Below are 13097 nucleotides of genomic sequence, written 5' to 3' on the forward strand. Positions count from 1 at the left end.
AACAATGTATTTGAGCAATAGATTTCATTATTAGCTTAATCACTTTGACTAAATTTGTTCTAGACCATCCTTCAACTGACACGTGTCAATGAATTACCAGCTTATATTATACGCCACACTCCTAGTCATCACTCTTACACCTCTTTTCCTATTTTACCCTCCACTCTTATTATTATTCTCTCTATATCCCTTCTCCTTATATTTGTCTCCTTCCCCCATTCATTCCACCCCCAATCTCTCTCTCTCTCTCTCTCTCTCTCAATATTCTCTCGTTTTCAAAATATCGCTCTAAACTTCCCTTGTTCGAATTAATTTTGTTGCAATTGTGGGATCTGAAACTGGGTTTGGACCAAATCCGTTTTTGAGTTTGTTGACTTTTTCTGAGTTTTGAAGTGTAGAGATTTTTCGATGTCTTCAACGTATTGGTGTTATAGATGCAACAGATTTTACAGAGTATACAACGAGGATTCAGTTACATGCCCCGATTGTAACACCGGATTCGTCGAAGAAGTCGAGGCTCCCACCCGATCCTCTCTCTCCGGGTCCCGCCGACGCCGTTTCCCGGCGCCGCGTAACTCCGATCAGTCTCCAGGAACGGGTCCTATTTCCGGGACGGGTCATGGTTCTGGGTCAAGTCCAGGTCTTCGCCGGAACCGGAGGAATGGAGGCGGTGATCGGTCACCGTTTAATCCCGTCATCGTCCTTCGTGGCGGAGGAGGGGGTGGAGGAGGTGGAGGAGGAGGGGGAGGGGCGTTTGAACTATATTATGATGATGGAGCTGGGTCGGGCTTAAGACCCTTACCGGCTACTATGTCGGAGTTTTTACTCGGGTCGGGTTTTGACAGGCTGTTGGATCAGCTTGCTCAAATTGAAGCCAATGGTATTGGAAGAATGGAGAATCCACCAGCTTCAAAAGCAGCAATAGAATCATTGCCCACAATTGAGATACTTAATGACCATATTGCCACTGAATCATACTGCGCAGTATGTAAGGAGCCATTCGAGTTAGGTACCGAGGCACGGGAAATGCCATGTAAGCATTTGTACCATTCCGATTGCATACTCCCATGGCTCTCATTGCGCAATTCGTGCCCCGTCTGTAGGCACGAATTGCCCACTGAGTCACGGGACGTTGTCGATTCGAACGAACAGAATGTTGTAGTAGGAAATGAAGAGGCAGTGGAGGAGGAAGCTGTTGGATTGACGATATGGAGATTACCTGGTGGTGGTTTTGCTGTTGGGAGGTTAGGAGGGAGGAGGGGTGGGGGGGAGAGAGCACTTCCTGTTGTGTACACTGAAATGGATGGTGGGTTTAATAATAGTAGTAATAATAATAATGGAGTTACAAGGAGGATTTTGTGGGGCTCTAGAGGGAGCGAATCGCGGAGAAATGGTGGATTGAGGAGGTTTTTTGGCAACTTGTTTGCGTGTTTTGGTGGTGGTGGTGGTGGTGGTGGTGGTGGTGGTTCTTCTTCAAGGTCTAGTTCCACTAGTTCAGATTCTAGGATAATAAATCGAAGCGGGAGTAGTTCAATGTCGTCTGTGTTTTTAGCTACGGCAAGGAGGCGTAGAGGTTGGGGTTTTGAAGGTAATAATGGAGTTAGAAGATGGTAAGTTGCCCCTATGGGAACTAACCTAGTATTTAAGTGGAGAAGGATAGGGGCAGGACCATCATTCCCGAGTTTTGAAAGCTGTGGTTGGTCCTAAGGGTTGGCCGCAGACCGATTTCTTGGCCATAAAGAAAAAAAAGATGGTAACTTGAATACTGGTGGGACGATAAGCTTCGTCATTGTAAATAACTGGATGTGAATGTTGGCTCTTTAATGGCACGCAAGAATTAATTTTTGATATTTATTAAGGTGATATTTATGAAGATGCTATAGCAGGGGAGATGACACTGGAATATTAGTGCAAGAATTGGCTCCTGGAACTAAGGTAGACTGCCTCAACTCTCAAGTACCAAATGTGCCTTTTAACTTAAAGAGTGCCCACAATGTAATTCTTTCTTGTATTCTCTTGTTTTTTCGTTTTTAAGCTTTTAGTTTAAGTTTAAATTCAGCCCCCTTTGTTCCAATAGTCTATTGAAACTTATGAAGCTTACATGAATTCTGAGTTTCTTGTATCTGGACTTCTTCACTTTTTATTGGAAATTCAGGTATGTCCCACAATAGGGGACCCTGCATTTAGTCTTGGCTTGTTAGTTAAAGACTTCCTTTTGATCATGTAATTAAATTGTTCATCGAAGATTATAAATAGCAAACTGTTTCCTTATATTGGAATCTATTTGTTCTTTTCATTTTGATGTCATTAATAGAAGTTTGAAAGCTACATTGTTAGTTGTTTTGTTCGGAGGAATGAGGATGGACATGTACATATGCATAATATGATAAATGGTGAACGTTGATATTCTGTGTTTCAGTTCGCGAGTTATGTTTTTAAAGTGGAGTTTATTCATCGGGGATAAACTTGTGTAAACACCAGTTGCAGTAGGGGAAGGTGAAGTGAGGTCACAATAGCAGGCCATGTTAAAATATAGCAAAATGCTGATGGAAGCATAAAGTACCGGCTTTACTGATACATGAATTTGCTTTTTGAAGTTATAGGTTTTGCATAAGCTAAAAAAGCAATTTTAGTTGATAAAATGGGCCTATGGCTTAAGGTGGTAGTCTTGATTCTTGGCAAAGTGGGAACTAGTAACTTGTTGATGGGTGAACCTAATAATCCATCTGCAGATAACAAAGCCTTCCAATGGTGAAATATATGCTGGTCCAGTAGAGTAGTAGCTCCAATCTTTTTGGGGTAGATGAATTTGTAGACTTGTAAGGAATGAGGAAATTTCAGATAGAGGACTGATATTAGCCTCAATCCTTCTGTTATGAATTATAAGTAGGCCTGGTTATCATTTAGATTACTTATTAAAAGAGAAATAGGCAAGTTGCGAGAGACCAAGCAGGCATTATATTAGGTGGGACCTACAATATAGCCTGGTGGATTCCCATTTGCAGAGTTCGGGTAACTCTGTACAGGTGGGAGATAGCAGTACCCGATGGAATAGTGCATAAGCTGGCTGGGAAATCACTGTCGCTAAAAAGAAAATATTCCGGCGATTGTTCAGTCAATTTCCCTGCCTGCTAAGGAGAAGAAAAATCTCTTGTTCCAAGCGGCAGCTACTTGATGGATATTAATAGAGCAAGTTGATAGATTTTATTAGGGTAGGAGCTGTAGTTGTCTGGTGGGGCAGTGGTTATAGTTTGGTGCAGCTTCCCTGCCTGCTAAGGAGAAGAAATAGTTCTTGTTTTCAGTGAAGAGTATTTGATGGATTTTAAAGTGATCCCATTAGGAATAGTGGCCCTGAGTTTTATACTAATTTGTAATGAGTCTAATGACAGGGTATTTGGGACATCCTAATCAGATTTGACTTTGAAAGCTTTTCAATTGCTACTGAATTTCCATAGTGACCTGCTGCTTAGCTCAACTCTGTGGTCTCTCCATTGTCTTTTATATAATATATATTATTGGTGATTAGTCACATTCTACTTTGTTCATTTTCTTAAGGTGGTGGTAGGTTGCATGTATGGCTGGATAATGGACCATGAGCAGCGGATCCTTTGGTAGTTATAAACTCAAACCAACAAGTGGATCTATAGCATATTATTCTTCACTTATGATACATCTGGGCAGAAATGAGTCTGCAAAAGATAGTTTGTTTGACAGGGTGCTTCGATTAGGCCCATTTTTGGGTGTAGATACTGTCTATTAATATAGTGTGCCTTCCCGTTTCTAGTTAATATTTTTATTTTTTAAATAACCGTGGTGTTCGAGCCAGCTTGCGTGCACCTCAACTAATTTCACGGGATACTCTTGGGTAGAAGGATACCTGCTACCTTCTAGCAATAAAGGTATCGGATGATGCTGTCCACCAAGGATTGGACAGATGGAAAGAAATCACCTAGTATTTTTACTTCCGTTGGGATTTGTTCATTGACCACTAGGCCATACCCTTGGGTGTTTATAGTTATTGTGGAATTTGGAAATTCATTTTCTTGTCTTAGTCCTGGCGTGGTATCTATGCTTGTTCATCCAATGTGTTATCTTTGCTTGGTCATCCATGCCATGACAAGAAATTGAGCTCTTTTTGGACATTTACAGCTTTGCTTTTGTCCATTAAAAGGAATCTAAGGGCTATCCCTCCCTATTGAATCTGTCTCTTTTGGGTGAAACATAAGTGGCTATTTGACAGCTTAATATTTTGGACCACTACTTGGCTTGTTACAAGTTTTAGGTTGAGGTAAACCTAAGAAAGTTATTTTACTTGACATATTTGGCATATAGCATATGGGGTCATCTAGTCAGAGTGGAATTGTAACATGTTGGTGTGATAATCTAATAATACACCTGCAGATAAAAAGGTTTCTGAAGGTGAAAGGACTGGTTTCAAGAGTTACTTGTAGCCATAAACTCTTGGTTGAGATTCTGTAGAGCTGGTCTGTTTAGTGACAAGAACCTCAGAAAAGAAGACAGGTGTTAGCAGGAAACTTTCTTGCTAAGAAATTAGAATGTTAAAAGTGGTGATTATCATTAAAAGATTAGGAAAAGAGAGCAGTTACAACATTTTATTAAGATGGGACCTAATAGTCTGGTGGGGCTGTGACTAATTTTTTGGTGCATTTCCCTGTCTGCTAAGGTGAAGAAATAGTTCTTGTTTTAAGCGAAAAATACGTGATTTGTACAAGTTTTTAAAGTGATTGCATTAGGCTGTGGTGGTGGGGATTTGAGTTTTATAGTACTATAATTTCTTATGACAGGTTATGTGGGACTTCCTAATCAGACTTGACTTGGAAAGTTTTTGTAACTGAATTTCCATATTTGAGGGACCTTGTATCTGTTGTTTAGCTCAATTATTATGTGGTCTTTCCTTTGTCCTAATGCATATATTATATAATGGGTGGTTAACCACGTTCTTAGTTTTGTTCATATTCTAAAGATTGATGACATGGTAGGTCTGATGTATGGCTGGATTTGGACCCTGAGCTGTGGACCCTTTGATTAATGGGGCACAAATGAGGCTATTAAAAGATTGATAGTATCAAATTCTTGAAGAAGAAGCATATGCAGGATATCTTTAAGCATTTGGTTATATTTCTGCTCAAATTCAAAAGCTGTTTGTTCGATGCTTTTTACACTGTTGTGTCCTATGATCTCATCTTCTTGATATATATGGGAAGGGGAATATAAGGTGCAAATCTTTCCTTGTATATTGTTACTATCAATTGCATGGTTGCCATGGCATTTAAATCTATTTTTGGACCTATTTTTGGATGTTAATGTTTAGGTTTTTTTTTTTTTTGTGGTTTCCCACCCGGTATCCGGTACCCGCCTTGGAGCTCGATTATATCCGGACTCGCTCTGCGTAGGGCTCCATTCAGGGGGAGCGCTCCCTACCAAGTATTTTTCCATACGCAGAGTTCGAATCCGAGACATATGGTTAAGGGAATGTTTAGGTTCTCTTGTAGTTAAAGGTGCAAATTTGTGCTACCTCTTGAGCTAATGTTTATAGTGTTGTATTCCAGTCAATTGAGTTTTGAATGTTGTGGTAGCAACTTTAGTCTTACAAATAGCTGACAAGAATAAACAGAAAAAGTAGATAATAGACATAACGCATACTCTCTTTATTTATCCCTTTTCTTTCTCAAAAAAATAACGCAAAATATCTGAATATTCTAGGCGCCATTGTCAAAAGAATTTGTTCTTCAGCCTGGTTGGATTGGATTTTTATTTTGTTCGAATATTTTTGGGAAAATACTACATCTGAAGCTTGCAGTTAATATTTTATCACTTAGCTCACACTTGGTTTTTATTCTAAATCAAATAATTAAATCTTAATCATTATAGATTTAAGTGATAATACATTGTTCAGGAGTGTCTACACAGACTACTAGCTTAGCAATAGCAAATGGCCGAAAGTATGTACTTTTCTGGCAAAAGAAATTGTATTTTACCAAAGGGTCAGTCAATAATATTTTAAAAATCTTTTGTTTGTAATCTCTGTTTGTTTTGAAGATAATTAAGAATCTAGGGAATGACAAATTATAACTAAAGATTGATATGGTGCCATGTGATTACAACAAATTAGTTTTCTGTTGGACGCTAACAGCTTGGCTTTTGCTATTAAACGGAATCAAAGGGCCTTAAATCTTGGGATTTGTCTCTATTTAATGAACATTTTGGAAGAATAAGTGGCTATTTGGCATCTTAATGAACATTTGGACCACGACTTTACTTCAATGAAACTAGGAAAAAGCTTGCACCAATTGCTCGATAGAATGAAAGTTATCCTCCCGGATCGCACTTGTGAAATTACACTATTGTTGTTGTAGTATAGGTCCATCTAAACCCAATTTTTGTTCAAACACTATACATATTTTAAGAGCTCATTAAATAGGTATACATAATAGAATTTGAACTCAGTGATAGAATTACGAAGTTCAAAATCATAAAATTTAAATCCTAAATCCGCCTTAAGAGAAAGGAGAGAGGAAAATTCACCTGAATGTTGATGAAAGTAATCCCTGGCCTTATACACGCACTAGTGGAGTGGGCCCTTCTACCATATAGGCCCAAGGGAAGGCTATTAGTTGGATTTGTCTGTTCGGACAATGGCATATACTCCATCCGTTTTAATTTATATGAACCTATTCAACTGGACACAGAATATAAGAAAGAAACGAAGACTTTAAAACTTATGATTCTAAACAAACCATACCATTTGTATGCTTGTAATTTTTTTGAAATTTGTAGTGTTAAACAAGCCAAAGTATTTGTCTGGCAATAAAAGCTTCTCATTAAGGGTGAATTGAAAGTTTAAGTTCAATTGTTTCTTAATTCAGAAAGAGATTATTCTTTTTTAAACAAACCGACAAAAGAAAATAAGTCCACGTAAACTTTAACAGAAGAAGTATTACATCCCGTAGATATTTGCACTTTTTGATTGCATGATTATCCTTCTGGGCCAATTAAGAAGGGAAAGTGGGGACTGTACATTTGAGCTGATCATTTCAAATCAAACTGTAGTGTTACGAATTGAAATTTAATGGATTTTGTAACTTTGTTGGCCAATTCGCTCCTTGTTATTGAAATGAGAAAGGAATCATCTGAACTGAGCGCACATTTTCTTCTGATCAATATTAACCTGTGAATAGTCGTAATCTAACTGAGCCACAATGCTAAGACTCATTCACGAGCATTAGACTATAAGCAACATTTAAAATATCCGATTATTTGAGAGCTTTAAAACCATCAATTGATAGCTGAAAATGTGCTCTGTAAAACCGTTAAATAGATTAACCAAATATCCTTCCTGTATAAACTATGGAGAGATGCCAAAAGATTTAACAACTTGAAAGCATAGAAATACTTCTCGATCAAGGAAATGATAAAGCTTACGAATTTAGCATATTTAAACATCTAGATACCATGTCCTATTCGTCGTCTATCAGTATATATAATATAATACATACCGGATTTTACTTTGCTTTGCCCTTTCCTTTTCCTTTCTTTGCTTCAAGTTTGGCTTGGATACGAGCAGCTGCTGCTGCCTTTGCTTCTTCTCTCTTCTTCTTCTCCTCCTCCTTAGCGGCAGCTGCCATTTCTCTTTGCTTCTTTAGCTCCCTGTTTAATACAGTACCGATTGTTTTGTGGAAATTCCATTCAGTTGTTTTTTAAGGATATAAACAAAGGCTCTTACAGAGAATAAACCATGATTTTCAAGCTAATAGCGCAGAGAAAGAGCGAGAACTTACTCCAGCCTAGCCCTTTCATCTGAAACACTGCTGATACTAGAACCTTTACGTGGTCTACAAGCCACGAGCTCCACCTCAAAAACAAGGGTTGCACTGTATTAAGATGTTTCAAAACCAACAATTAGATTACCACTTCAAAAGAACACCGCCCCTACCAGCCCAAAACATTGATTGTGTTGCCATGAATCGACGTCCTCGTACTTCCTTTAACTGTTTAGACTGCCCGAAGGTCCAGGAATTTGGTGACCTAATGACTTGATGAGATGCAAATGTTAAAGAAAATTCTTTTTTTTAAAAAAAAATCAGGTAAAGTAATGCTAAAGAAACAAGTATTTATTTTCTAAAAGAAAACCTGTAGAAATGAAACCTTTATCATTTAATAGTAAAAATAAGTTCTGAATGATGTCCAGGTGTTGAAGGCAATCCACAATACCCTAGACTCCAGCTCCATTTAGTGCAAGCCATTTAGTAGAGAGCTTTATTTTACATGGTTCAAAATATAGGTGGACCTATACCATTCTCCTAATACAGAAACATTATTCTTTCTCCTCCACTTTTGAAAAGAGTATATATGAATGTTGGGATCAGGAGAAAGCGCTTGAGTTCCCTCCTTCAGTACTTCGATTAATAGTTTGCAGGATTTCTAGAATAGGAATATGCTTTTTCTTTAGAGTAAGACGCTTTGCTTGCTTCTTTCGGCCAGCTCAGCGGATGAGTGGCCGTATTCCACACCTCTTTCTCTTACGGCTAGTGCGCTATTTGAGATAGTTGAAAAGGGGTGTAGCGATTGAACTCTATAAGGATAGACGGGGTGATTTCTCACTACAAAGAAAAAGGCTGAGGATTTGAAATAGATAGAAAGGAGTCCAATCTAAGCAAGCGTAGTGGAGGAAAGAAAAAATCCTTATACCTTCACGGTAGTGGACTACCAGACATTGATTGATAGACACGCTTGCAGCATGTAAAAAAATTACAGAGTTAACTTACTCGGGGGGAATATCCGGTGGGGATCCTGCACTTCCATAGGCATACTCTGGCTTGCAGGTAATTACAGCTACTTCCCCAACCTGAGAGATCAAAAGGAAAATAGTTGAAAACTAATTCAAACTCGATGTATAACCACCACAAGTCAGAGAGCTTATTGACCTTCATGGTCCTCAGTGCAACATCCCAAGCCTTAATAACAGAACCAGTACCAATCTCAAAGGAGAAAATTGTATTATCTTCACGGGTAGTATCAAATACTTCACCGGTCTCAGCAAGAGTGCCTTCATAATGAACTGTTTTGATACCGAAAAACAAAAGGAATAGATTAATGTGCCGAATCTCAACCAGGAAGATGTAGCTATTTCCGGTACCACTAAAGAGAAATATGCACATGTTAGAAATTGAGTTGTAAATTTGGAGATGACCGATCACTGAAACAAGATACATGGTGAGGACAAATTAATCATTTTCAAAATATGGATCACAAAAGAGTATTAACTTTAAACTGAACCTCGTCCCTGTTTTTCTTTCATATGTTGCTAGAAGAAAATTAATTCACAAAATTGTCATTAAGCAAAAATAAAAAGCATTTTCCATTATTCTTGAGCTCTTATGTGGGGCACTGGGCCACACTACAAGTCAATCCAGGGACAAAATTATGGTTAACGAAATCAAAAATGTTGGTCAGTGTCTAAAAATTTTCAGTCTCAACTATTGCCAGAATAAAGAAAATCTAGAAGCTTGTCTGCATATGCATGTAAACGTGTAATTTTACAGTTCAAAAGTGGAAGGACACAATTCTGGAGACTTTTTCAGTAAAAAAAGAAGACCTTAAATTATGAGTTTATTGTCAAAAAGAACATTTATCGACAGTTAGTCAAAATCAAATAATGATCACGCTTGAGTGAGGGATAGAAGGATATTGTGGTATTCGAATTATCTGCAGGACTTCATGACTATGGAAGTAGAGCAGCTGGAGCTCCCAATTGAAGCCTAACTTATAGCAGAAACTGTATTAAACGACCTAACAGTGACTTTTGAGGACTTGCTGCTTTAAAATTCTCAATCTTTACACCCCTTTTCAACTATCTCAAAGCTCCCACTCTACCTTTGTTTCTTTACCCCATATTTCGTTCTTCAAACATTAACGTTTAGTAGAATGAAGACCTATTTCGCTTTTCAACATTAGCATATAGTTCTACAGCCAACCAAATCAGAATTAGCTATAGTTTCTCTATTTATAAATTAAGCAATTGTTTTGCAGGAGATTTCTTCTTTTCATTTTATAAGGAGCACACTTGCCTTTGTAAAAAGGCAGTAACTAGTAACTACAACACTCCTCTTGCAAAGCATTGATATCTGTACAAAACCTACAAAGTAACGTTCTACGCATCTTGTTCTGTCTAGGTTCTATGATAGTAGAGGCTGGATTCTTTACAACAATGTTTGAGAGAGGTGCTTATTGAGCATATCAATGAAGGAAAACACGGCATGTATCTACAGTCTCAAGCAGCATCGTTCAAGGAAGTAATGGCATGAGAGCTATAGCTACACAGTAAAGGCTCACCATGCATTCAAGTGTAATCCTAATAACTATATAATTAGTCCATTGTAAGAGACATGCCAAAATGAAAATGCGAGAGTGAATACAACAGAGACGGACAACAGAAAACAGAAACAATGTAGACATTTAATGTCATATGCCCAAAGTTATCTATGTGACCCATACCATCAACAAGAGGAAGACTCTCTGAGGGAGCAATTGCATCAGGTTTCGAACGTTGCACTATTTTTTTCATAACACCTCCATCTCCAGTTAAATCAATTGCATCACCCATGTTATCAAACTTTTCAGTAACCTGTCTGGAAAAAAGAATATCAAGTGACGAACAGAGGATGGTATTCACATTATTTAAGCAACTAACTGCTTAGACCACATACACACAAAAATGAAGGAAATAAATGGGAAAGTTATGAGAAGGAAATAGTTAACATAAAAATTAAGAGCATTTCATAGTTCTTTTCTCCATTAACTGTATTATGGGAGGGTTTATTAACATCAAAGGCGTTAATTTTCGCAAAATAGGCAAATGTTCTGAAACTTACCAGTATAATGAAGAATAGAAGGGCACAAAGGAAAGCATTACATTACACTTTATGTAAGATTTAGGTTTGAGAACACCAATCTAATTACTGGCAATTTAAACTGCAAAGACTATAAGAACTCACCTAATATTTATTTTTTTTAAACTTAGTCTTTCAACATTTTTTTCCTTTTAATATTAAAATTTGAAAGTTCAGTACTGACACTTCCTTTTCCTTCTATTTCTTTCATTTCTCATTTTGGGTCGTAGTTTCGGACCTCCTAGTATTGTATCAGGAGAGGATACACCATGAAGAAATTCTGTTGCAGAGAAGTCCCCAATCTCAGCTTACTGAGGCAAAATAAATCATATAATCCAAAGGAAGAAGACCGACTAGATTAGCCGCAAACCTATGTTGCTTAGATCCTTCAAAAATGTCGCCAGTGTATTGGATCCTCCAAAAGCTATGGAGGATACCACACTAGGGGTGGGCATAATACCGACCGAACCGAAAAAACTGGCCGAACCGTGAATTTCGGTTTTTCAGTTTCGGTTTATTCGGTTATTCGGTCGGTGCACGGTTTTTAAATTATTAAATTTCGATTTTTCGGTGCGGTTTACGGTTTTGGTGTTTCGATTTTCGGTTAAACCGAAAATGCCTTCTGTTAACATTATATAACATGAAGTTCAGGGTGGGAACGGTTAAACCTGTTCAGACTTCCTTCTATAACGTGTGAGACTCACTAACTTAGATGTTACAGTATGTATATAACATATTAACATTATATTATCAACATTTATATAGTACTAGTAAGTAGTTTAACTGATATCTCTAACGTACACGAACCAGAGCAACAGGAATACTAAATATAAAACCATATTTGGGATTTAAGTCTGGACTTCTAATTTACATTGATTTGTTAACTACTATGTTTTGCTGGATCCATTGTAAATCCAAGATATAAAAATCTTGCACCGTTAATAACCGAAAAACTAAACCGGAAATAACCAAACCGAACTTTGAAAAACCGCACCAAACCGTAAATACTTTGGTTTGATTTGGTTATTAATATTACAAAACCGAAAACCGATAAACCGAACCGTACTTTCATAATAATCGACCGAATGAGCAGCTTGGTGAACTAAGCTACCCCTATGCGCACGGTCCGGGAAAGGGCCGGACCACAAGGGTCTATTGTATGCAGCCTTACCCTATTTCTGCAAGAGGTTATTTCCACGGCTCGAACTCGTGACCTCCTGGTCACGTGGAGGCAATGGAGGCAACTTTACCAATTATGTCAAGGCTCCTCTTCAAATTAGTACAATATCAGAAGCCAAAAAAAATTGACTGTGCAACTTAAACATGTAAAAGTCACAGAACTACGCCAAATTGAACTTGAGGCTCCTTCAGATAATTCAGAGTTGCAAAAAGCATAGTAATTCATCTAACAATTCGCGTTCAACAATTACAATATCATGCGAAAATGGCGTTAAGCTTTCGTCCTATGATAGATAAAAGATAGAGAGTGAACTTACAGTTCAATTTCGCCGGAGAAATATAAGGAAATTTGACGGCAAGAGGACAGCTACTCCGGCGTCATCTGAAATTGGAGAGCATAATCAATTCGAATTTGGGTCCCAAATTGGAATCCATTTGCTTGTTGTCAACGCAAACGGCTAAAAGGAATATGGGCTTTTGAAGTGTGAAATCCATAAGCCCAATTCATAGGGCCTGATCCTTTCAAAAAATGTCGTTCCACCTTTTTTTCTTTCTTTTTATTTTTGGCTAAAAATTAAAATGGATTACTTTTCCATACCGCATAGCTTTTCTCTATATTGTGTTTATGCATGCTTGCTTTGAGACGATGTTCTACCCAAAATAACCCCTCTTTACCTGCACAAAGGGAGGTTAAGGTTGCGGTACTTTCTACCCTCTCTACACCCTACTTGTGAAGTTATACCGGATATGTTAGTATTTGTTATATGTAATCTCAATCCAACTAGTGCAAAATCTTCATACATTGTCACATTCATAATATAATGAGAATCAAATTATGAATTTGGATCCAATCCATTTGGTGACCCAAATCCAACTCTTTTTGTCCTACAAAAAGCTACTTAATGGGCCATTGCTAAATCATAGCCCACCAACTAAAATATTAAAATGTTCACCGTCATAGAAGAATTAACCAAATAGTCGTTCATCTAATTTCTTAAACTAAAAATA

General features: G+C 37.7%; 2 protein-coding genes across 7 annotated transcripts; one reads left to right on the forward strand and one right to left on the reverse strand.

The window, feature by feature from the left end:
- Nucleotides 1-224: 224 nt before the first annotated feature.
- Nucleotides 225-5328, forward strand: LOC104218009 (probable E3 ubiquitin-protein ligase RHC2A). 2 transcript variants are annotated; one of them, XM_009768405.2, is made up of 2 exons: nt 225-1935; nt 5001-5328. In XM_009768405.2, exon 1 carries the CDS (start codon nt 409-411, stop codon nt 1612-1614), a length of 1206 nt encoding a protein of 401 aa, XP_009766707.1. In that variant the 5' UTR covers nt 225-408; the 3' UTR covers nt 1615-1935; nt 5001-5328. The 2 variants fall into 2 exon arrangements, with proteins under 2 accessions (XP_009766707.1, XP_070027853.1); XM_070171752.1 differs by lacking the exon at nt 5001-5328 and adding an exon at nt 3556-3771.
- A 983-nt stretch (nt 5329-6311) lies between these two features.
- LOC104218008 (peptidyl-prolyl cis-trans isomerase FKBP20-1) lies at nt 6312-12541 on the reverse strand. Of its 5 annotated transcripts, none has more exons than XM_070171754.1 (7): nt 12407-12536; nt 10516-10645; nt 8946-9079; nt 8787-8866; nt 7800-7892; nt 7518-7668; nt 6312-6700 (listed from the first exon to the last, which is right to left on the reverse strand). In XM_070171754.1, exons 2-6 carry the CDS (start codon nt 10622-10624, stop codon nt 7524-7526), a joined length of 561 nt encoding a protein of 186 aa, XP_070027855.1. In that variant the 5' UTR covers nt 10625-10645; nt 12407-12536; the 3' UTR covers nt 6312-6700; nt 7518-7523. The 5 variants fall into 5 exon arrangements, with proteins under 5 accessions (XP_070027855.1, XP_009766704.1, XP_070027854.1 ...); XM_009768402.2 differs by lacking the exon at nt 6312-6700 and adding an exon at nt 6920-7189 and having other exon boundaries at nt 10516-10649; nt 12407-12541; XM_070171753.1 differs by lacking the exon at nt 6312-6700 and adding an exon at nt 6920-7189.
- Nucleotides 12542-13097: the final 556 nt, after the last annotated feature.

This window comes from Nicotiana sylvestris, chromosome 4, assembly GCF_000393655.2.
Source record: "Nicotiana sylvestris chromosome 4, ASM39365v2, whole genome shotgun sequence".
Lineage (NCBI taxonomy): Eukaryota > Viridiplantae > Streptophyta > Magnoliopsida > Solanales > Solanaceae > Nicotiana > Nicotiana sylvestris.

Coding starts and splice junctions, on each gene's coding strand:
- LOC104218009 (XM_009768405.2), top strand. CDS start 409: ATGTCTTCAACGTATTGGTGTTATAGATGCAACAGATTTTACAGAGTA.
- LOC104218008 (XM_070171754.1), bottom strand. CDS start 10,624: ATGGGTGATGCAATTGATTTAACTGGAGATGGAGGTGTTATGAAAAAA. Junction 9,080..10,515: donor GAGTCTTCCTCTTGTTGATG/GTATGGGTCACA, acceptor GTATCAAAACAG/TTCATTATGAAGGCACTCTT. Junction 8,867..8,945: donor TTGCACTGAGGACCATGAAG/GTCAATAAGCTC, acceptor TTGATCTCTCAG/GTTGGGGAAGTAGCTGTAAT.